Raw genomic sequence first — 24608 nt, forward strand, 5'->3', positions numbered from 1 at the left:
GACTCAGAAGGCCAACTGTGTAGACCATTCCAAGACTCCGATGACAGTGAGACGGATTATTACAGTGTTTGAGATCGTTCCAGGGAAAAGTGACCCACCTGTCCTGCACAGCTGGAACCAACGACGCCTGGAGGTAAATGTGCAACAGAAGGTTACCCTTTAAAATGTCTCTGCGTCCCAAATGGCAATTTATCCCCCATAGATCTCTGGTCTAAGGTAGTGCACTATATATATGTACGTAGGGAATAGGGTGCCTTTTTGGACGCACACCCTGTTGAGGAGTGGTAATCTGATGTAATCTAATGTATTCTTATGTAATCTAATGTATTCTGATGTAATCTAATGTATTCTGATGTAATCTAATGTAATCTGATGTAATCTAATGTAATCTGATGTATTCTGATGTAATCTGATATGATCTAATGTATTCCGATGTAATCTAATGTAATCTAATGTATTCTGATGTAATCTAATGTATTCTGATGTAATCTAATGTAATCTAATGTAATCTGATGTATTCTGATGTAATCTGATATGATCTAATGTATTCTGATGTAATCTAATGTAATCTAATGTAATCTGATGTAATCTAATGTAATCTGATGTATTCTGATGTAATCTGATATGATCTAATGTATTCTGATGTAATCTAATGTAATCTAATGTAATCTGATGTAATCTAATGTAATCTGATGTAATCTAATCGAAGGTAGCCCATAATGAGAGACTGAAGGGAGGAGGGACCAACACCACCTCTAACCTGACCTCTACCTCCACCCACCTCGAAACCACCCAGTCCACCTCAACCTCATTTCAGGCAAAAACAAGAAGGATCGCCAGGAAAACCACCAGCCTTCCAGACTTCTCCCCGCAGCGTGTCAACAACCCTCCTTGTCTCAGTGGGTCAGAGGGCAAAGGTAAACCCAAGTCTTATAAGAGTTAACACTGCTAAGTTTATCTCCTTTTTGATGCTTGAAGTCACTGCCCCAAATATCAACACTGTAAAAAAAAGTACTCCTGCACCCACAATCTGTATTTTTTTTGGGGGGGGGGTGGTATTTTATTTTCTAAAGGTCAAGACAAGCCGTCCATCCGGATGTACCTGCAGGGTGGGGCCCAGATCACCTTCATCACCCAGGATATCCAGGAGAAGCTGGAGTCCCATGTCCGTCGCAAGCAGAGCCAGCGCCTCTGGGGATTCCCCAAGCTAGTCACCAGGTACGTAGGAGACCATCTTGCCGACCTGGCTGCCCAGGCCCCCTCCGCTTCCGGCGACAGCAAGACGGTTAAGATCCCTGGCAAGATCATGGGCAACGTAAGCGACCATGTTGGCCGAGGGCAGCGAAACACAGAGTTGTGTTTCAGGCTGAGTAACAGGACAAGGCCAGGGGAGGAGAGAGAGGAGAACCAGGCTACTAGTCCTGCAGCTACAGCCAAACTCAAGGACAATTTATACAGCTCACCTGCCAACAGCAGGCCTGTGGAGAAGACTGCCTTCACCAGCAGCACCACTACTCCCCAGCCAGCCGAGACCCACACTACCAAACCCACCCAGACCAGCCGATCTCTGGACGAGTCCTCCCTCCAGATTGCCCCGAACCCAGTGACCCTGACCCAGGAGAGACGCCAGCTGGAGATGCATGTGAAGAGGAACTGTCTGGAAGTCAAGCTCAAACCCCTTCCTGGCATGGTGGCCACCAGCCAGACAACCCTTTCCTCGGCAACCAGGCAGCCAACTAGGCAGCCCATCCAGGCAGCAGCCCTCGACCCTCTGAAATGCCCTGCGCCACTAAGGCGGAGGGATCCGTTGGCAGCGGAGGGATACGCGTCTTCTATGGACCCAGAGGCACCGAGGCGTCAGGAGGAGAATCTGGTGATGAAGCCCACATCTTCGGCCACCCCTTCGACCTCCTCAGCCCACCCTCACAGCTCAGCTCTGGAGACTTGGCCCGGCATAGACACTGTCTCAGGACCCCGCGCTGCCTCCACCCCCATACGACTGTTGTGTTATGACACGGACACTGAAAGGCTTTTTGTGTTTACAACATAGATCTACATGGACTATTTGTTTTGGTACCAGACGATTCAGAACTGATACATTTTCTTTAACTAATAAAAAGGTTTTGCATTTCACATAGTTGACTTTGACTTGTTCTCATAATCCATTAAGTTATGGCCTTTATTGGCATCTAAGACAATTCCATATTAAGCTAACATACGGAATTGTTTTAAGATGGATCATTTAGCTAATTTTTGGACTCCTGGAGGTATAAAAAAAGACACACAGTTGAAGTCGTTAGTTTACATACACCTTAGATCCAAATACATTTAAACGTAAAAAAAAATTCCCACATTTACTGACATTTAATCCTAGTTAAAATGTCCTGTTTTAGGTCAGTTAGGATCACCACTTTATTTACAGAATGTGAAATGTCAGAATAATAGTAGGGACAATGATTTATTTCAGCTTTTATTTCTTTCATCACATTCCCAGTGGGTCTGAAGTTTACATCCACTCAATTAGTATTTGGTAGCATTGCCTTTAAATGGTTTAACTTGGGTCAAACGTTTCGGGTAGCCTTCCACAAGCGTCGGGTAGCCCACAATAAGTTGGGTGAATTTTGGCCCATTCCTCCACATACTTTTGGTCATGTAGTGTACTTGTTTTGTCAAATTACTGTGAACTTTAATGTAAGATACAGTACCAGTCAAAAGTTAGGACACATTTACTCACTCAAGGGTTTATCTTTATTTCTACTATTGTCTACATTGTAGAAAAGTAGTGAAGACATCACAACTATGAAATAACACATATGGAATCATGTAGTAACCAAAAAAAGTGTTCAACAAATCAAAATATATTTTATATTTGAGATTCTTGAGGGGAAAAGGAAACCGCACACTGTTATTGATAGCATCACTGATCTGTAATAAGCTTACTTATTGGCATCACGGCCTTCATCAGAGATTTTGGGAATTTAAAAAATATTAGCACCCTTATGTAGACCTAGCCCCGCCCACATCTGTTCCACGCAGCGAATGTAGAACTAGCCCCGCCCACATCTGTTCCACGCAGCGAATGTAGAACTAGCCCCACCCACATCCGTTCCACGCATTGAATGTAGACCTAGCCCCGCCCACATCCGTTCCACGCATCGAATGGGGTTGGAGGAGAAGGAAAAACAAATAAGTGCTACCAAATATAACAATATGCATTTCATAAATATTCAAATAAAGTGTGTAATGACATAGCAAGTTGTTGTTCATCATTGGGTACATCCTACAAAAAACATCAGAGTAAATAGGCACATAATTCATGTTCAAATTTACAACGTAACAAACATAGGCATTTCATGATTAAGTCCTTTAGGAAATAATGTCTGGAGGGTGAAAATCCCAAAACATTCCCTTTAACTCAGAGTATTATTGATATCACCTCCCCTTTCTGATATCTTAACTTTCTCTACGCCACAAAATCTAAAAGGTAGAAATGTCGTCTTTTAGATCATTAAAATGTACTGCGTCTGGATAATCCCTGTCGTTTCTCCTGATCCACAAACAAATTCACCACTTATTGTGTATAGGAGAGGTCGCAATTTACGTGATAAATTGGTCGCTGCCAACTGCCAGCCACAAAAAACAATCAGCCAGGCTCTTTTACGCCCTCTACCAAATGGTAGCTATAAATGCAGAGGATGCGCACAGTGCAACAATATGATGAAGTGTGAATGTTTCTGCCACCCACATACAGGAAAACGGTTCCAAATCAATGACATCATTACGCGTTCCACCACCCATGTTATCTACATTATTAAATGTCCATGTGGGCTCTGCTATGTCCAGAAAAACTCTCGATCTCTCAAACAGAGAATTAGTGAACACAAAAGTTCAATCAGGAGAAATGACAGGGATTATCCAGTCGCAATTTTTCCTTCCCCGCCAACCCCATTCGATGCGTGGAACGGATGTGGGTGGGGCTAGGTCTACTTAAAGGTGCTAATTTAACAAAACTCACAAAAGCTCTGATGAAGGCGGTGAGGTCGATACGTAAAGCTTAGTAAAGATCAGTGATACTATCAAGAGCAGTGTGCAGGTTTCCTTTTTCATTCATCTTGTCCAACTGCACCTGCAAAAAAATTGCTCAGATGTGCGAGTACCTTTTGAATTTAATATTTGAGATTCTTCAAAGTAGCCACCCTTTGCCTTGATGACAGTTTTGCACACTCTTGGCATTCTCTCAACCTTACATTACACAACTTTACAGTTATACACTATTCCAGTTTCGATTCCAGGCTGTATCAAAACCAGCCGTGACAACATTTATTTTGCAACGCTTGCGCACCCAACTCGTCCGGTTTAGGCAGCATAGGGTTTACATGCTGACCACACCGCTCGTGCCGCGTGCATTGCAAAATAAATGTACACATGCATGTTATTCAATCATTGCACCCACACTGCTCGCACGCGCCATCGAGTGTCGGCGTTGCCAGGCACTAAAATAGAAGTTGCTTCTAAGTCCTAGTCTACGGTGTTGCCAGGGAACAGCACCCAAGGCAGCAGACTCCTCATCTGGCACACGGCAGCGAGCTGCAGATCTCCTCCTGGTCCTCGTGTCCATCCCCATGAAGTTATGCAGGACACAGGTAGCCTTCACACACCTGAATTCCTCCAGGAGGCAGTCCCAGATGACCCTGGTCACCAAACCTTGCAGTGCCCTACAAGTTAACCGTAGGCAATTGTTTTGAAGGAATCTCCAGTTGCAAAGTATCTGTAGGAATATGGAAGATAATGTAAGTATTAGACTTTTACATCACCAGGTCATTGTGGATTACTGAAGTATAATATCGCTGAAAACAAATCATGAGAACATTGGATTGATAGATGCATGGGCACACACATGTGCATGTGTAGCATGCGACAATAACAGAATCATAACAAGGATAGCATCACAAATGAATACATAAATACCACTTGAAGCTTGATGATAAGTTGATCATTTGAATCAGCTGTGCAAAGGCAAAAACATGCACCTCTTTGTGTCCCCAGGACTGAGAACCACTGCTCTTCATTGGGACCTCTTCATATGTAGACAGGCTTTCATAGCTCTCTTTATCTGAGTCCCCAGGACTGAGAACCACTGCTCTTCATTGGGACCTCTTCATATGTAGACAGGCTTTCATAGCTCTCTTTATCTGAGTCCCCAGGACTGAGAACCACTGCTCTTCATTGGGACCTCTTCATATGTAGACAGGCTTTCACAGCTCTCTGTATCTGAGTCCCCAGGACTGAGAACCACTGCTCTTCATTGGGACCTCTTCATATGTAGACAGGCTTTCACAGCTCTCTGTATCTGAGTCCCCAGGACTGAGAACCACTGCTCTTCATTGGGACCTCTTCATATGTAGACAGGCTTTCATATGTCCCCAGGACTGAGGCTCTTCATTGGGACTTTCTTCATATGTAGACAGCTTTCTCTCTGTATCTGAGTCCCCAGGACTGAGAACCACTGCTCTTCATTGGGACCTCTTCATATGTAGACAGGCTTTCATAGCTCTCTGTATCTGAGTCCCCAGGACTGAGAACCACTGCTCTTCATTGGGACCTCTTCATCTGCAGACAGGCTTTCACAGCTCTCTTTATCTGAGGACAGAAAACCTCACAAGAAACAGACTTCGTTATAGTCAAACTAACTACACCACAATGATTATTATGTTACTATTATCGCCGCCCTCACTTATAAGAACAGGAACAACACAAAAGTACATGCCCTATCCAGAATAGCCTCCTCTCTCACTGACAGTTGGTGCTGCTATCCTTTCACCCCCCCCAATGCTGTTAGCTCGCTACCTACAAATGCTTTTGGATTTTGTTTTTTTACAGTGATAAATACATCAAGATAGCTAGTTAATATGAAGTTAGGTAGCTGGTGATATTTCATTCACTTAGCTAGCTATCTATACAGTATGGGAAGTTGTCTCGATAGCTACCTCGTTTAGCAGCTCATTTGAGTTAGTTAGCTAATAATACATCAGGTTTTTTTTAAAGCATTTTCAACATGTATTTATTCACTTTAATAGGTTCTCCCAGCCATGTGGACAATTGGAAACAGGGCAGCAAAGTGTGTTTGCCACCAGAGGGGTTTAGAGGATATTACTATTGAACTGTGTATCCATTTAGTAACCAGACCTCTATACAAACTTGCAATGCTGAATTTTTGGAAGCACCATATGCTGCCGGCACGCCCATAAGCGATTCGCAATGTGCGGCAATATACCGCTGTCTAGTGTACATGCACCAGTTTGTGGGTACCGCTTGTCGCCGTTATAGTGCAGTTCATGTATTGTTTAGTGTTGTGTAGTGTCTTTGCTGGCATGCATCGAACATGTTTTTTTTATTTTTTTTATTTAGTTTGCCCCAACAAGATTTACATGCTAAAATCGCCAGTTAAAAAAACAACAACATATTACATATTTTCTTTTGAACATTTCCGAAATTCCGTAACCCGGAAGTACTTTTTTGATGTTGCGGACGAGACGCTGGTAAAGAAACGCATCAACGTTTTCCTTCTTGCTCACAAAATGGTCAACGATAAATATTGATCATCCTAATTGCAAATGGGCTATGGTAAGAGTTATTTGTCTGGTTACATAGCTAGATAATCATTTCGGTATATATATATATATGAGCTTATACGTTATGTTTAGCTTAATAAACTAGCTACCGAAAAGTGTCTGACTGTTTTGACTGGCCAAGGAATGAATATAGTTAACCTAACATGCATAACTAGCTACATGTCCTTTATATTGATATAACAGCATGGATTAATTTGTTTTAGGTAGTCTGAACTCGTGAGACTGCTGTCGTCTTCTCCCATACCGCCAGTTGACCGCTCGTCCCCCACCACCATGTCTACGGGGATGGCCTCTGCACCTCTACTGCAGCCTACTAGCAACACAACCCAAGGTTTTATGCAACAATTACACATTTTTACTATTAACTAACTATAATCAATAGACGATTGATAACGGAGCTTCAGGCTATTTTGACTGCTTCTGATCTTTTTTGAGTCGTCAAAATAACGAATTGTCCGACTAATTTATTTTATATTTAATTTGGACAAAAGAACGAGTCAGAATTCACCCATGGCTGAAACATGACAAATGAAAGTTGGCAGAGCTGGAACCGTAGCCCGATCCCATAGCAAATTAATGGTGTTTTTACGTTTGCAGAGCCTCTTCTCTGGCACAAAAATGTATCCCTTTTTATTTTACAACTACCATCTGGGTTTTTGAAACGAAACTGAAAAATAACAATTCGTGTAGAAAGTCAACATCCGCACCTCGATGGTGCCAATAGTGCTTTGTCTGCATAACAAGGAAGTAGGAAACGAATGGCATTTTGACTGTTTCTGGTCTAGCGATCGATGACAGCAGTTTACGATGCCCAACAATATGTAAATAGAAAGAGATTATTCTGATTTGAAATGGTGCCCGATTAGATTTTTTTTTTTAAATATACACATTGTTTGATATTAGGCGAAATATACCAGAATGCCCCTCCATATGAAAACAATGAGGGGGGGGGGCTGCTCAGCGTTCCAAGGGCAAAAGGTATTTCAGTTGGGGGGGGAAAAATCTAAATATATACATTGAGATATTTGTTGAAATAGACAGACATACCTATATTTCCCCTATAGGAAACAATGGGACGACTGGTCTCATTGCCAACTAGGGAGAAGCAGGCATTGTGACACAATAAGCTGGGAATAGAATGTTTGGAAGGAGAGTTGGTGCTCAATATAACTAATAGGAGCTGGTAGGGTGAAAATGCACCAAAATAATGCCTGTTCTTTAGTGATTTCCTAAAAAAACTACAAGCAGTTGTGACATATGGTAATATTATGAAACTGGGCTCGACGGCATATGTACTGAACTAGAGTTTATCTGAAAAATGTGTCCAGCCTACCCAGTGTACAGCAGGTCAAATGAATGAGTCACTCTGTTGGGGGGGGGGGGTCATGACTCACAAGTCAGTGAAGAGTTGTTAAAAAAAATTGACTCGTTCGAACTGCACATCACCATCTTGACGTTCCGATGCTGTTTTCAAATAACTACTGATTCAACACAACATAGCGACGCTTGTGTCAAAGTAACAATAACACGTTTCATTTTTTACATTTGACCTTTATTTAACCAGGCAAGCCAGTTAAGATCAAATTCTTATTTTCAATGACGGCCTAGGAAAAGTGGGTTAACTGCCTGTTCACGGGCAGAACGACAGATTTGTACCTTGTCAGATGATGATGCTTTGGACCTCACACTACCTACCATCTGGGAGGTGTCAGAACATGTATTTTTATCTAACTAGCTAAGTCAGATAAGAACAAATTCTGATTTACACTGACGGCCTACCAAAAGGCCTCCTGTGGGGATGGGGATTAAAAATAAATTAAATAGAAATATATGACAAAACACATGACAAGAGAGACACGGCATGGCAGCAACACATGACTGGAGGAGTCTGGTCCTGGGGGGCATGGAGGAGTCTGGTCCTGGGGGGCATGGAGTCTGGTCCTGGGGGGAGTCTGGTCCTGGGGGGCATGGAGGAGTCTGGTCCTGGAGGAGTCTGGGGGGGCATGGAGGAGTCTGGTCCTGGGGGGCATGGAGGAGTCTGGTCCTGGGGGGCATGGAGGAGTCTGGTCCTGGGGGGCATGGAGGAGTCTGGTCCTGGGGGCATGGAGGAGTCTGGTCCTGGGGGGCATGGAGGAGTCTGGTCCTGGGGGGCATGGAGGAGTCTGGTCCTGGGGGGGGGGCATGGAGGAGTCTGGTCCTGGGGGGCATGGAGGAGCCTGGTCCTGGGGGGCATGGAGGAGTCTGGTCCTGGGGGGCATGGAGGAGTCTGGTCCTGGGGGGCATGGAGGAGCCTGGCCCTGGGGGGCATGGAGGAGCCTGGTCCTGGGGGGCATGGAGGAGCCTGGTCCTGGGGGGCATCCTGGCCCTGGGGGGCATGGAGGAGCCTGGTCCTGGGGGGCATCCTGGGGGGGCATGGAGGAGTCTGGTCCTGGGGGGCATGGAGGAGTCTGGTCCTGGGGGGCATGGAGGAGTCTGGCCCTGGGGGGCATGGAGGAGTCTGGTCCTGGGGGGCATGGAGGAGTCTGGTCCTGGGGGGCATGGAGGAGTCTGGTCCTGGGGGCCTGGGGGGGCATGGAGGAGCCTGGTCCTGGGGGGCATGGAGGAGTCTGGTCCTGGGGGGCATGGAGGAGTCTGGTCCTGGGGGGCATGGAGGAGTCTGGTCCTGGGGGGCATGGAGGAGTCTGGTCCTGGGGGGCCTGGGGGGGCATGGAGGAGTCTGGTCCTGGGGGGCATGGAGGAGTCTGGTCCTGGGGGGCATGGAGGAGCCTGGTGGGGGGCCTGGGGGGGGCATGGAGGAGCCTGGCCCTGGGGGGGCATGGAGGAGCCTGGTCCTGGGGGGCATGGAGGAGCCTGGTCCTGGGGGGCATGGAGGAGTCTGGTCCTGGGGGGCATGGAGGAGTCTGGTCCTGGGGGCATGGATGTAGAGTGCGTGGAGGTAGTGCAGTTTTGCAGGGCTTGAATGTAGGGTGCATGGAGGGTCAGGGGGAGAGTAGGTCTGACAGGTAGGTGGGTCCGATGTCATTTAGGGCTTTGTAGACAAGGATAATTCTGTAGTACATTTTTTTTTTAGAAAAAGGTAGCTGAGGTAGGATGAGCAAGGATGGGGGTGATGTGGACAGACTGGGGTTGATGTGGACAGACTGGGGTTGGGGATGGGGGTGATGTGGACAGACTGGGGTTGGGGATGGGGGTGATGTGGACAGACTGGTTCTGGGGATGAGGGTGATGTGGACAGACTGGGGTTGGGGATGAGGGTGATGTGGACAGACTGGGGGTGATGTGGACAGACTGGGGTGATGTGGACAGACTGGGGGTGATGTGGACAGACTGGGGTTGGGGATGAGGGTGATGGGGTTGGGGACAGACTGGGGTTGGGGATGGGGGTGATGTGGACAGACTGGGGTTGGGGATGAGGGTGATGTGGACAGACTGGGGTTGGGGATGAGGGTGATGTGGACAGACTGGGGTTGGGGATGGGGATGAGGGTGATGTGGACAGACTGGGGCTGGGGATGAGGGTGATGTGGACAGACTGGGGGTGATGTGGACAGACTGGGGTTGGGGATGAGGGTGATGTGGACAGACTGGGGTTGGGGATGAGGGTGATGTGGACAGACTGAGGGTGATGTGGACAGACTGGGGGTGATGTGGACAGACTGGGGGTGATGTGGACAGACTGGGGTTGGGGATGAGGGTGATGTGGACAGACTGGGGTTGGGGATGGGGGTGATGTGGACAGACTGGGGTTGGGGATGGGGGTGATGTGGACAGACTGGGGTTGGGGATGGGGGTGATGTGGACAGACTGGTTCTGGGGATGAGGGTGATGTGGACAGACTGGGGTTGGGGATGAGGGTGATGTGGACAGACTGGGGGTGATGTGGACAGACTGGGGTTGGGGATGAGGGTGATGTGGACAGACTGGGGGTGATGTGGACAGACTGGGGGTGATGTGGACAGACTGGGGTTGGGGATGGGGGTGATGTGGACAGACTGGGGTTGGGGATGAGGGTGATGTGGACAGACTTTTTTTGGATGAGCTGTAGTTTATTAATTGATACTGTGTTCACATAATCAATTTTTGAAAAAAAAATGAATGCATGGATGAGTTTTTCTGTCAGATGTAGTGAGCGAGGGTCCTAGGCGGGAGATATTTTACAATGTGGACATTGAAGGAGAGAGCAGGGTCGAAAACAAACCGCTAGCTATACTTTGTTGATGACAGGAAATACCAATTTCTTTAACCGATTTCAACGTTGACATTCAGAATGACCAGATTGAATAGCTACTCAAAAAAACAAATCCAATTAAAAAAATACAACACTAAATTGCTAATAAAATAGCAGAGCAATCAGCCTAGGGCACCGTCAAAACAATCTGTTTTTCACCTCGTCAAACTGATTCGATATTCGGATTCTAAAATTACAACTAGGCTACAGAAAGGAAAATGGGGGATACCTAGTCAGTTGTCCAACTAAATGGCGTTTCCCTGTACAGCTAGTAAAGAGAAAGTAGGTATTTTAAAAAATAAATTTTAAAAAAGTGCTTTTTTTCATGGTTTGGGCCCCTTAGTTCTAGTGAAGGGAAATCTTTTTATTTTTAACTTTTTCTCCCCAACATCACTAATGCTCTTGGCTGAATGGAAGCCAAGACACCGCAGCAATGTACCAACATCTAGTGGAAAGCCTTCCCAGAAGAGTGGAGGCTGTTATAGCAGCAATGTTCCAACATCTAGTGGAAAGCCTTCCCAGAAGAGTGGAGGCTGTTAATAGCAGCAATGTTCCAACATCTAGTGGAAAGCCTTCCCAGAAGAGTGGAGGCTGTTATAGCAGCAATGTTCCAACATCTAGTGGAAAGCCTTCCCAGAAGAGTGGAGGCTGTTAATAGCAGCAATGTTCCAACATCTAGTGGAACGCCTTCCCAGAAGAGTGGAGGCTGTTATAGCAGCAATGTTCCAACATCTAGTGGAAAGCCTTCCCAGAAGAGTGGAGGCTGTTATAGCAGCAATGTTCCAACATCTAGTGGAAAGCCTTCCCAGAAGAGTGGAGGCTGTTATAGCAGCAATGTTCCAACATCTAGTGGAAAGCCTAACCAGAAGAGTGGAGGCTGTTATAGCAGCAATGTTCCAACATCTAGTGGAAAGCCTTCCCAGAAGAGTGGAGGCTGTTATAGCAGCAATGTTCCAACATCTAGTGGAAAGCCTTCCCAGAAGAGTGGAGGCTGTTATAGCAGCAATGTTCCAACATCTAGTGGAAAGCCTTCCCAGAAGAGTGGAGGCTGTTACATTAGCAAAGGGGAGGGGACCAACTCCATATTAATGCCCACGATTTTGGAATGAAAGGTTTGACGAGCAGGTGTCCACATACTTTGGTCATGTATCTTTCATATTAGTGAGAAATCTTCTTTTTTTTTTTTAAAGGTTTACATGACTTGAAACCGTTTTATAGGGTTAGAGTTCTCACACCGCCATATTGACATCCTGCAGCGCCTGTTGACGGATACAGACAGACGACAGGGAGGACGACCTGTAATTAGCAGTCTCCGAACACCTGACAGGGAGGACGACCTGTGTTAATTAGCAGTCTCCGAACACCTGTGACAGGGAGGACGACCTGTAATTAGCAGTCTCCGAACACCTGTGACAGGGAGGAAGACCTGTAATTAGCAGTCTCCGAACACCTGTGACAGGGAGGACGACCTGTAATTAGCAGTCTCCGAACACCTGTGACAGGGAGGACGACCTGTAATTAGCAGTCTCCGAACACCTGTGACAGGGAGGACGACCTGTGTTAATTAGCAGTCTCCGAACACCTGTGACAGGGAGGACGACCTGTGTTAATTAGCAGTCTCCGAACACCTGTGACAGGGAGGACGACCTGTGTTAATTAGCAGTCTCCGAACACCTGACAGGGAGGACGACCTGTAATTAGCAGTCTCCGAACACCTGTGACAGGGAGGACGACCTGTAATTAGCAGTCTCCGAACACCTGTGACCGGGAGGACGACCTGTAATTAGCAGTCTCCGAACACCTGTGACAGGGAGGACGACCTGTACCTGTGACAGGGAGGACGACCTGTAAGTTAGCAGTCTCCGAACACCTGTGACAGGGAGGACGACCTGTGTTAATTAGCAGTCTCCGAACACCTGTGACAGGGAGGACGACCTGTGTTAATTAGCAGTCTCCGAACACCTGACAGGGAGGACGACCTGTAATTAGCAGTCTCCGAACACCTGTGACAGGGAGGACGACCTGTAATTAGCAGTCTCCGAACACCTGTGACCGGGAGGACTACCTGTGTTAATTAGCAGTCTCCGAACACCTGTGTGTAAACGAAAGCCACAAACGTGTTGTTGCTGAACAATATTATCGACTGTTAACAGTTTTTAAAAGAAGAAAGCTGTTGTGTTTCCTCTCTCTCTCTAGGTCAGAGGATGCCCTGCACGTTATACGGCTGCCATCGTGTCTACACGGACACAGACAGCCTGGCCAAACACATCAAGGACCATCAGAATCACATCCCCACTCAGTCCCTCCCAGGTAAACTCAGAATACAACTTCCTGGATCTTGGAGAAGACAAGGTTTCCTTATTGGATAAAGGTAGACTCAGAAGTACCTGAACTGCTGTGCGTGTGTGTTTGTGTGTGTGTGCGTGTGTGTGAGGATACAAAAAAACATCAGAGGACAGTTACAATTATTATAGCCAGGTTAAAGTTGCACTCTGCAGAAATCGCTCTGTCGTTTCCTGGTTGCTTGAATTCTATTAGTTCTCATAATTAAAGTTTTCGTGACAAAACAAGCAAGTATTGCGTACAGATTCATTGTACCATCTAAACTGCTGTGAAATATCTTTTTCCATAACAACAATTATTGTATTTTCAGCAACAAAAAAAACCCCACTAGGGCCCACAATAAACCCAACCAAGGCAAAAACCTGGCCAGAACTAAGACCCACAATAAACACAACCAAGGCAAAAACCTGGCCAGAACTAGGACCCACAATAAACACAACCAAGGCAAAAACCTGGCCAGCAACGAGAGAGTGGTGACTTACCAGGATGGTAGCCAGGAGAGGATCACCAAAACGGCAATGTGTTACCAGGATGGTAGCTAGCAGAGAATCGCCAATGTGTTACCAGGATGGTAGCTAGCAGAGAATCGCCAATGTGTTACCAGGATGGTAGCTAGCAGAGAATCGCCAATGTGTTACCAGGATGGTAACAGAGAATCGCCAATGTGTTACCAGGATGGTAACAGAGAATCGCCTTGGCGGGATGTAGTTTAGGATGTAGGATATGTGGTGTGCCCAGGTATATCACAGTAGACAGGAGTCTGCTCAGATAATGCCTCAGAGCAGGATAGGGTGCCCAGGTATATCACAGTAGACATAATCAGTTTATTATGGAAGGTACCCCCTCTCTCTCTCCAGGTAAAGTGTTCCTCTGCTCCTTCATCGGCTGCAACGGCTCCTTTCCCAGCATGCAGCATCTGATGGAACATATGAGACAGCACCACAAACCCAATACATACTTCCTGTAGGTATTTGTGTGTGTGTGTGTGTGTACGAAGAGCTACTCATCACGCTCCAGATGTCCCTCTGACAAGTGTGATGATTATCTTGATTCCCCTCTGTCTCTGCCAGGTGTCAGAGTTGTCGGTCCAAGCTGCGCTCCTACCGCGCCCTCCTCAAACACCTCCACACCTGCGCTAAGGTAGCCAAGAGCAAGGCCAAGGCTGGCGAGCAGGCAGAGGTCAAGCCGGACCCTGACCCCGATGCTGCTGTTCCCATGGCTACAGACCAGGAAACCCCACAGCAGCAAGAGCCCATGGAGTCCGAGCCCTCCCACCCTGTCCATGGGTCTACCGGGTCTGACCATCTCTCTGCCCAGGCTCCCTCCCCCTACCAGCCCCCAGAGGATGGATCTCTCCTCGGCCTGGACCTCAACTCGGCCCTGCTCCCTGGGGCTTTCTCTCTCCAGGAGGGAGGTGGTGGGGGATTGTCAGACACCCAGCCCCCAGGCCCCACAGACCAGCTCCCTGAGGGATCCTATGGCTCCTTCTCACAGTACCTTCAATCTCCACTGGAGGTTTCTGGACCGACGCCACAGCAGCAACAACAGCAGAGGCCCCCCAGGCCCGTCCCTTCGGCTCTACCTTCCTCTCCGCCACCCCAGACCTCCACCCCGCCAGGCTCGAACGCTCGCTGGGGGAAGAACCAAGGTAATAACAGCTTGTTGAATCTCAGGGAAATGTCATTTTTATTTGATTTCAATTACTTTTTGCCCACAGACCGGTTTTGAGGAGCGAGAGGTGCTCAACGTTGACCCACCATCTACCCTACCCTACCCTACCCACCCCCTACCCTACCCACCATTTACCCTACCCACCATCTACCCTACCCACCATCTACCCTACCCTACCCACCCCCTACCCACCATCTACCCTACCCTACCCACCCCCTACCCACCATCTACCCTACCCACCCCCTACCCACCATCTACCCTACCCACCCCCTACCCACCATCTACCCTACCCTACCCACCCCCTACCCACCATCTACCCTACCCTACCCCCACCGCCTACCCTACCCACCATCTACCCTACCCTACCCACCATCTACCCTACCCACCCCCTACCCACCATCTACCCTACCCACCCCCCCTACCCACCATCTACCCTACCCACCATCTACCCCACCATCTACCCTACCGTGCCCACCATCCCCTACCCACCATCTACCCTGCCCTACCCACCCCCCTACCCACCATCTACCCCCTACCCACCATCTACCCTACCCACCATCTACCCCCCACCCCTACCCACCATCTACCCTACCCACCATCTACCCTACCCTACCCACCATCTACCCTACCCACCATCTACCCACCCACCCCCTACCCACCCTACCCTACCCACCCCCTACTGTGCCCTACCCTACCCACCCACCATCTACCCTACCCTACCCACCATCTACCATCTGCCCTACCCACCCCCTACCCTGCCCACCATCTACCCTACCCACCATCTACCCTACCCACCCCCTACCGTGCCCTACCCTACCCACCCCTACCCACCATCTACCCTACCCTACCCCCACCCACCCTACCGTGCCCTACCCCCCACCATCTACCCTACCGTGCCCTACCCTACCCACCATCTACCCTACCGTGCCCTACCCTACCCACCATCTACCCTACCGTGCCCTACCCTACCCACCATCTACCCTACCGTGCCCTACCCACCATCCCCCTACCGTGCCCTACCCTACCCACCATCTACCCTACCGTGCCCTACCCTACCCACCATCTACCCTACCGTGCCCTACCCACCATCCCCCTACCGTGCCCTACCCACCATCTACCCTACCCCCCCCTACCCCTACCCCTACCCACCCACCCACCATCTACCCACCATCTACCCTACCCACCCCCTACCCACCCCTACCCACAACCCACCATCTACCGTGCCCTACCCTGACCCACCCCTACCCTACCCACCATCTACCCTGGGGAGGGGGCCCTACCCAGACCATCTACGTTTTAGATGGGGACCCTACCCCCTTCAGACCCTGCGTTTTACCCTGCCCTACCTTCAGACTGCTGCGTTTTAGATGGGGGACCCCCTTGCCCCGCCCACCATCTCCCCCAGACTGTGCCCTACCCACCATCTACCCTACGTGCCCTACCCACCATCTACCTTCACCGTGCCCTACCCACCATCAACCCTACCGTGCCCTTCCCACATCTACCCTACCGTGCCCTACCCTACCCAGATCTACCAGATTTAGATGGGGACCCACCCCTACCCACCATCTACGTTTTAGATGGGGACCCCTACCCTATCCACCATCTACCCTAGATGGGGGTGCCCTACCCAGACCCCTACCGTGGGGACCCACCATCAACCCTACCGTGCGATTTTTGGGGGACCCACCATCTACCCTACGTTTTACCCACCCCCTCAGACCGTGCCCTACCCACCATCTACCCTACCCACCCCCTACCGTGCCCTACCCACAACCTACCCTACCGTGCCCTACCGTGAGACATCTGTGTTGAGTCGTTAGATAGAATGGGGAGGGGGGGACCCCTCCCTTCAGACGCTGCGTTTTAGATGGGGGGGACCCCTCCCTTCAGACCGCTGCGGTTTAGATGGGGGGGGGGGACCCCTCCCTTCAGACCGCTGCGTTTTAGATGGGGGGGGCCTCCTTCAGACCGCTGCGTTTTAGATGGGGGGGCCTCCCTTCAGACCGCTGCGTTTTAGATGGGGGGCCTCCTTTCAGACCGCTGCGTTTTAGATGGGGGGACCCCTCCCTTCAGACCCGATTTAGATCCCTTCAGACCGCTGCGTTTTAGATGGGGGGCCTCCTTTCAGACCGCTGCGTTTTAGATGGGGGGGACCCCTCCCTTCAGACCGCTGCGTTTTAGATGGGGGGGACCCCTCCCTTCAGACCGCTGCGATTTAGATGGGGGGGACCCCTCCCTTCAGACCGCTGCGTTTTAGATGGGGGGGACCCCTCCCTTCAGACCGCTGCGTTTTAGATGGGGGGGACCCCTCCCTTCAAACCGCTGCGTTTTAGATGGGGGCCTCCTTTCAGACTGCTGCGTTTTATCTGGTACATCATTTACATTGAATTTTAATTTCCAATCACTGCTAATGATGTCCGCCGGTCAACCAACCATTGAATGTCCATTGTATTCTAGTTCTATGATTTCAGTAGGTTTCCAATGGAGGATTGACAGTATCAATTAAAACAAGTTTATATTCCCATTCAAGTCAACATCTTTACGGTACTATTTTGAAGTTTGAAATTTTATTTGCATTTTAGTACATTAATCAGCCAAAACATGACACCCACCCTGTGTTCAAAATAATGTGATCAGCTAAGATACAATGTGAAAATGAAGAAGAGAAACAAGTATTAAATGATAAAACGGTTGAGTTTTCCAGTGATGTCTGAATGGGCTGGGGTATGCAGAACGGGTCAACTCGGTCAAAAGGTTTACCACCACTACTCTTTCAAGGGTTTCTTTATTTTTTTAAAACTATTTTCTACATTGTAGAATAAGAGTGAAGACATCACAACTATAAAATAACACAATGGAATCATGTCGTGACAAGAGTATGCAAAGCTGTCCATCAAGGTAAAGGCTATTTGAATCTCAAATATAAAATATATTTAAATTTGTTTAACACTTTATTGGTCACTACGTTATTTCATAGTTGTGATGTCTTCACTATTATTCTACAATGTAGAAAATAAAGCAAAAACCATTGAATGAGTAGTTGTGAACAAACTTTTGTCAGGGCAGCCTAGTGGTTAGAGCGTTGTACTAGTAACCGAAAGGGGCGGCAGCGTAGCCTAGTGGTTAGTGTTGGGCTAGTAACCGGAAGGTTGCTAGTTCAAACCCCCGAGCTGACAAGGTACAAATCTGTCGTTCTGCCCCTGAACAGGCAGTTAACCCACTGTTCCTAGGCCGTCATTGAAAATAAGAATTTGTTCTTAACTGACTTGCCTAGTTAAATAAAGGTAAAAAAATAAATAAAGGTCGTAAGAAGTCTCTTTCTGACCACTTCTACCTAAATATGTAAAGACCGTTTCGGTCAAAAGTTGCTTGGAATTCACGTCTGTGTTCGTTCATGTTGACTTGTAGTCATATTTTAGCCTGGTCCCAGATCTGTTTGTGCTATAGTCAACTGCAATGACCATAGGAGTTGGGGGCTACACGGATCTATAAACAGATCTGGGACCACCAGGCTAGTCCTGTTGGAGATCCCTGGATGAAACAGACGTGCTGATTGCAGTGATGAGTGAATTGTGTTTTATCGTGTTGCACTGTCCTGCCAGACGCTCCGGGGTCTCTAAGACACAGATGGACCTCTCCTCCTCCAGCCAATCACAGGTTAACTAGAGATGGAGCGCAGGTGAGATGTGGAGAAACCACTAAACACACACAACTAGAGAGAGACCACTAAACACACACAACTAGAGAGAGACCACTAAACACACACTACGAGAGAGAGAGAGAGAGAGAGAGACCACTAAACACACACAACTAGAGAGAGAGAGAGAGACCACTAAACACACACAACTAGAGAGAGAGAGAGAGAGAGACCACTAAACACACACAACTAGAGAGAGCGAGAGAGAGACCACTAAACACACACAACTAGAGAGAGCGAGAGAGACCACTAAACACACACAACTAGAGAGAGCGAGAGAGACCACTAAACACACACAACTAGAGAGAGCGAGAGAGACCACTAAACACACACAACTAGAGAGAGCGAGAGAGACCACTAAACACACACAACGAGAGAGAGAGAGAGAGACCACTAAACACACACAACTAGAGAGAGAGAGAGACCACTAAACACACACAACTAGAGAGAGAGAGAGAGACCACTAAACACACACAACTAGAGAGAGAGACCACTAAACACACACAACTAGAGAGAGAGACCACTAAACACACACAACTAGAGAGACCACTAAACACACACAACTAGAGAGACCACTAAACACACACAACTAGAGAGAGCGAGAGAGAGACCACTAAACACACACAACTAGAGAGAGCGAGAGAGACCACTAAACACACACAACTAGAGAGAGCGAGAGAGACCACTAAACACACACAACTAGAGAGAGCGAGAGAGACCACTAAACACACACAACTAGAGAGAGCGAGAGAGACCACTAAACACACACAACTAGAGAGAGAGAGACCACTAAACACACACAACTAGAGAGAGAGAGACCACTAAACACACACAACTAGAGAGAGAGACCACTAAACACACACAACTAGAGAGAGAGAGACCACTAACACACACAAGAGCGAGAGAGACCACTAAACACACACAACTAGAGAGAGACCACTAAACACACACAACTAGAGAGAGCGAGAGAGAGACCACTAAACACACACAACTAGAGAGAGCGAGAGAGACCACTAAACACACACAACTAGAGAGAGCGAGAGAGACCACTAAACACACACAACTAGAGAGAGCGAGAGAGACCACTAAACACACACAACTAGAGAGAGCGAGAGAGACCACTAAACACACACAACTAGAGAGAGAGAGACCACTAAACACACACAACTAGAGAGAGAGACCACTAACACACACAACAAGAGCGAGAGAGACCACTAAACACACACAACGAGAGAGAGCGAGAGAGACCACTAAACACACACAACTAGAGAGAGCGAGAGGGAGACCACTAAACACACACGAGAGAGAGACCACTAAACACACACAACGAGAGAGAGAGCGACCACTAAACACACAACTAGAGAGAGCGAGAGAGACCACTAAACACACACAACTAGAGAGAGCGAGAGAGAGACCACTAAACACACACAACTAGAGAGAGCGAGAGAGAGACCACCAAACACACACAACTAGAGAGAGCGAGAGAGAGACCACTAAACACACACAACTAGAGAGAGAGAGAGAGACCACTAAACACACAACGAGAGAGACCACTAAACACACACAACTAGAGAGCGAGAGACCACTAAACACACACAACGAGAGAGAGAGAGACCACTAAACACACAATGAGAGAGAGCGAGAGAGACCACTAAACACACACAACGAGAGAGAGAGAGAGAGAGACCACTAAACACACACAACTAGAGAGAGAGAGAGAGAGACCACTAAACACACACAACGAGAGAGAGAGAGACCACTAAACACACACAACGAGAGAGAGAGAGAGAGACCACTAAACACACACAACTAGAGAGAGAGAGACCACTAAACACACACAACGAGAGAGAGAGAGAGAGAGAGACCACTAAACACACACAACTAGAGAGAGAGAGAGAGACCACTAAACACACACAACTAGAGAGAGAGAGAGAGACCACTAAACACACAACTAGAGAGAGAGAAAGAGAGACCACTAAACACACACAACTAGAGAAAGAGAGAGAGAGAGACCACTAAACACACACAACTAGAGAGAGAGAGAGACCACTAAACACACACAACTAGAGAGACCACTAAACACACACAACTAGAGAGAGAAAGAGAGACCACTAAACACACACAACTAGAGAGAGAGAGAGAGACCACTAAACACACACAAGAGAGAGAGAGAGAGACCACTAAACACACACAACGAGAGAGAGAGAGACCACTAAACACACACAACTAGAGAGAGAGAGAGAGAGACCACTAAACACACACGAGAGAGAGAGAGAGAGACCACTAAACACACAACGAGAGAGAGAGAGAGACCACTAAACACACACAACGAGAGAGACCACTAAACACACACAACTAGAGAGCGAGAGACCACTAAACACACACAACGAGAGAGAGAGAGAGCACTAAACACACACAACGAGAGAGAGAGACCACTAAACACACACAACTAGAGAGAGAGAGAGAGACCACTAAACACACACAACGAGAGAGAGAGAGAGACCACTAAACACACACAACGAGAGAGACCACTAAACACACACAACGAGAGAGAGAGAGAGACCACTAAACACACACAACGAGAGAGAGAGAGAGAGACCACTAAACACACACAACGAGAGAGAGAGACCACTAAACACACACAACGAGAGAGAGAGACCACTAAACACACACAACGAGAGAGAGAGACCACTAAACACACACAACGAGAGAGAGAGAGAGAGAGACCACTAAACACACACAACTAGAGAGAGAGAGACCACTAAACACACACAACTAGAGAGAGAGAGAGAGAGAGAGAGACCACTAAACACACACAACTAGAGAGAGAGAGAGAGAGAGAGAGAGAGACCACTAAACACACACAACTAGAGAGAGAGAGGGAGAGACCACTAAACACACACAACTAGAGAGCGAGAGACCACTAAACACACACAACGAGAGAGAGAGAGACCACTAAACACACACAACTAGAGAGAGAGAGAGACCACTAAACACACACAACGAGAGAGACCACTAAACACACACAACTAGAGAGCGAGAGACCACTAAACACACACAACGAGAGAGAGAGAGAGACCACTAAACACACACAACGAGAGAGACCACTAAACACACACAACTAGAGAGCGAGAGACCACTAAACACACACAACGAGAGAGAGCGAGAGAGACCACTAAACACACAACGAGAGAGAGCGAGAGAGACCACTAAACACACACAACGAGAGAGAGAGACCACTAAACACACACAACGAGAGAGAGAGAGAGAGAGACCACTAAACACACACAACTAGAGAGAGAGAGAGACCACTAAACACACACAACTAGAGAGAGAGAGAGAGAGAGAGAGAGACCACTAAACACACACAACTAGAGAGAGAGAGAGAGAGACCACTAAACACACACAACTAGAGAGAGAGAGGAGAGACCACTAAACACACACAACTAGAGAGAGAGAGAGACCACTAAACACACACAACTAGAGAGAGAGAGAGAGAGACCACTAAACACACACAACTAGAGAGACACACACAACTAAACCACTAAACACACACAACTAGAGAGAGAGAGAGAGACCACTAAACACACACAACTAGAGAGAGACCACTAAACACACACAACTAGAGAGAGAGAGACCACTAAACACACACAACTAGAGAAAGAGAGACCACTAAACACACACAACTAGAGAGAGCGAGAGAGACCACTAAACACACAACTAGAGAGAGCGAGAGAGACCACTAAACACACACAACTAGAGAGAGCGAGAGAGACCACTAAACACACACAACGAGAGAGAGACCACTAAACACACAACGAGAGAGAGAGAGACCACTAAACACACAACGAGAGAGAGAGAGACCACTAAACACACAACGAGAGAGAGAAACCACTAAACACACACAACGAGAGAGAGAGCGAGAGAGACCACTAAACACACACAACTAGAGAGCGAGAGAGACCATTAAACACACACAACTAGAGAGAGAGAGACCACTAAACACACACAACTAGAGAGAGAGAGACCACTAAACACACACAACTAGAGAGAGAGAGAGAGCGAGAGAGACCACTAAACTGCCCTCTGGTCATATCCAATGGAATTCTCCTGCTTCTTCCTCCAATGCTAACTGCGTTATTGGCTTCCTCCCTCTCCCCTTCCTGCTAACTTGGCTTCCCTTTTCCTGCCCTAACCAATCACCTATTAATCACCTAATGGATCCATCATGTGGCTGATTGTTCAACCTGTCCGACTCCCAGATTCTCTGACACAGCCCAGTGTGCATTCACCAGCAGTTATTAACCTCAAAGGCTAAGACCAAATATAACTATAGCCTATAGAATAACACATTCAGAAATGGCAACAAAAAAAAGCCCAGACTTGATCATACATCTCTGGAGAGACCTGACAATAGCTGTTCAGTGACGCTCCCCACCCAACCTGACAGAGCTTGAGAGGATCTACAGAGAAGAATGGGAGAAACTCCCCGAATACAGGTGTGCCAAGCTTGAAGGCTCGAGGCTGTAATCGCTGCCAAAGGTGCTTCAACAAAGTACTAAGTAAAGGGTCTAAATACCTTTATTAATACTGTCGCAGAAAGTTCTATAAACCTATTTTTGCTTTGTCATTATGGGGTGTGTAGATTGATGAGGGGGAGAAAAAAACCAATTTCTGTTTTTAGAAGAAGTCTCGGAATACTTTCAGAGTGCCCTCGATAAGAAAGATCAGGAAATATGTTTTTGTTTTTAGACGTATTTAACCGCTCATTTTTGTTTGGCACAAAACTAACTTCCATTTCATTGGTCTGGGTTACCCTCGGACGAGTTCCGTGACACTTGTGGGGGTTTTTTGTAGGCCAAACCTTTCAGATGTGTGAGAGAAGACATGGTCTGACAAACACCACTCCGCTCTGCCACCTTCCACCGCAGACAGCCCGACATCAAGCAACCACTGATCTCTAGCTGAAACTGGCAGATGCATTACCATTCAGATGTTTGGGTTCCTTAAGACAAAACCTTTTCCTCCAGAACATGCAGATGAGCGTTCTGTATCGTCATACCACACCTCTCGTTCCTTCATCTGGTGCCGACTGTTCCCAAGCTCCGACTTCTTCCTTTAGGAGAGGTCTGTCGTGTGAAGAGCTGTAGGTTCATTGTGGTTTTCAGTAGTACAGGGATGAGGGCTTTCAGTCGTACAGGGATGAGGGCTTTCAGTAGTACAGGGATGAGGGCTTTCAGTAGTACAGGGACGAGGGCTTTCAGTAGTACAGGGATGAGGGCTTTCAGTAGTACAGGGACGAGGGCTTTCAGTAGTACAGGGATGAGGGCTTGTGGCTTTGCTGTGTCTGGCTGCCTTCTATGTTGATTCATGTTCACCAGCTTCCACTTTCCCCCCCTTGTGCTTTTTTGTGTTTAAACCTGCTTTCGCCTCGCATCAATCTGAAACGCCTTATGGAGACCTGAGAGGATTTGATTGGTACAAGAAATATGGTGAAACTTCTACCGAGCCTATCAGGGAGCTACTACCATGTTTATTCACTCAGCTCTCCACTAGGGTCTAGGAGTCCATTTGGGACCAAGGTTAATGTACAGTTTACCCCTCTTCCCTCCAGGTCAGTCCTTCAACGGCCGTATTCTATGGAAACACACCAGGGGGCGCTACAGCTGTGTCCAGTGTGGCCACGCCACCCCAAACAGGAAGGAGATGACCGCCCACATCAAGGGCCAACACAAGAGCCCCGCTGCCAAGCCTGGTAACGACACAGATACCACTGTCTATTATAGCCCTCTGGTTCATAAGGACTGATTTGGTGTGTTGTTGCCTCGTCTCACTGAACCCTCTTCATTTTAGATGACCGTGTGCCCTCCTCACAGACTAAAGGATCTTCAGATACAGAGGCTAGCACCTACACCTGTCTCTGACTCGACGATGGGAGGAAACACAGGTCAATAGTACGGTGTTTAGTGGAACTAGTTTTTTTATTTTCCTGTGAAAGTGATTCATTTCAATAAACATAATTAACTTGGTAAATG

The 24608-nt window shown here is 47.7% G+C and overlaps 1 protein-coding gene across 3 annotated transcripts; it reads left to right on the top strand.

Moving 5' to 3' along the window:
* The first annotated feature begins 6356 nt into the window (after positions 1-6356).
* Positions 6357-24606, top strand: znf414 (zinc finger protein 414). Of its 3 annotated transcripts, XM_064992047.1 has the most exons (8): positions 6360-6624; positions 6840-6963; positions 13056-13169; positions 14060-14165; positions 14273-14850; positions 18479-18555; positions 24188-24328; positions 24427-24606. In XM_064992047.1, exons 1-7 carry the CDS (start codon positions 6622-6624, stop codon positions 24281-24283), a joined length of 1098 nt encoding a protein of 365 aa, XP_064848119.1. In that variant the 5' UTR covers positions 6360-6621; the 3' UTR covers positions 24284-24328; positions 24427-24606. The 3 variants fall into 3 exon arrangements, with proteins under 3 accessions (XP_064848117.1, XP_064848120.1, XP_064848119.1); XM_064992045.1 differs by lacking the exon at positions 18479-18555 and having other exon boundaries at positions 6357-6624; XM_064992048.1 differs by lacking the exon at positions 18479-18555 and having other exon boundaries at positions 6359-6624; positions 6836-6963.
* The last annotated feature ends 2 nt before the right edge of the window (positions 24607-24608 follow it).

Source organism: Oncorhynchus masou, chromosome 17 (assembly GCF_036934945.1).
Source record: "Oncorhynchus masou masou isolate Uvic2021 chromosome 17, UVic_Omas_1.1, whole genome shotgun sequence".
NCBI classification, from domain to species: domain Eukaryota; kingdom Metazoa; phylum Chordata; class Actinopteri; order Salmoniformes; family Salmonidae; genus Oncorhynchus; species Oncorhynchus masou.

Bases quoted from the DNA above. Each gene is read 5' to 3' on its own strand.
- znf414 (XM_064992045.1), top strand. The intron at 14,851-24,187 runs GTAATAACAGCT...TCTTCCCTCCAG, and splicing joins TCGCTGGGGGAAGAACCAAG to GTCAGTCCTTCAACGGCCGT. The intron at 24,329-24,426 runs GTAACGACACAG...TCTTCATTTTAG, and splicing joins GAGCCCCGCTGCCAAGCCTG to ATGACCGTGTGCCCTCCTCA.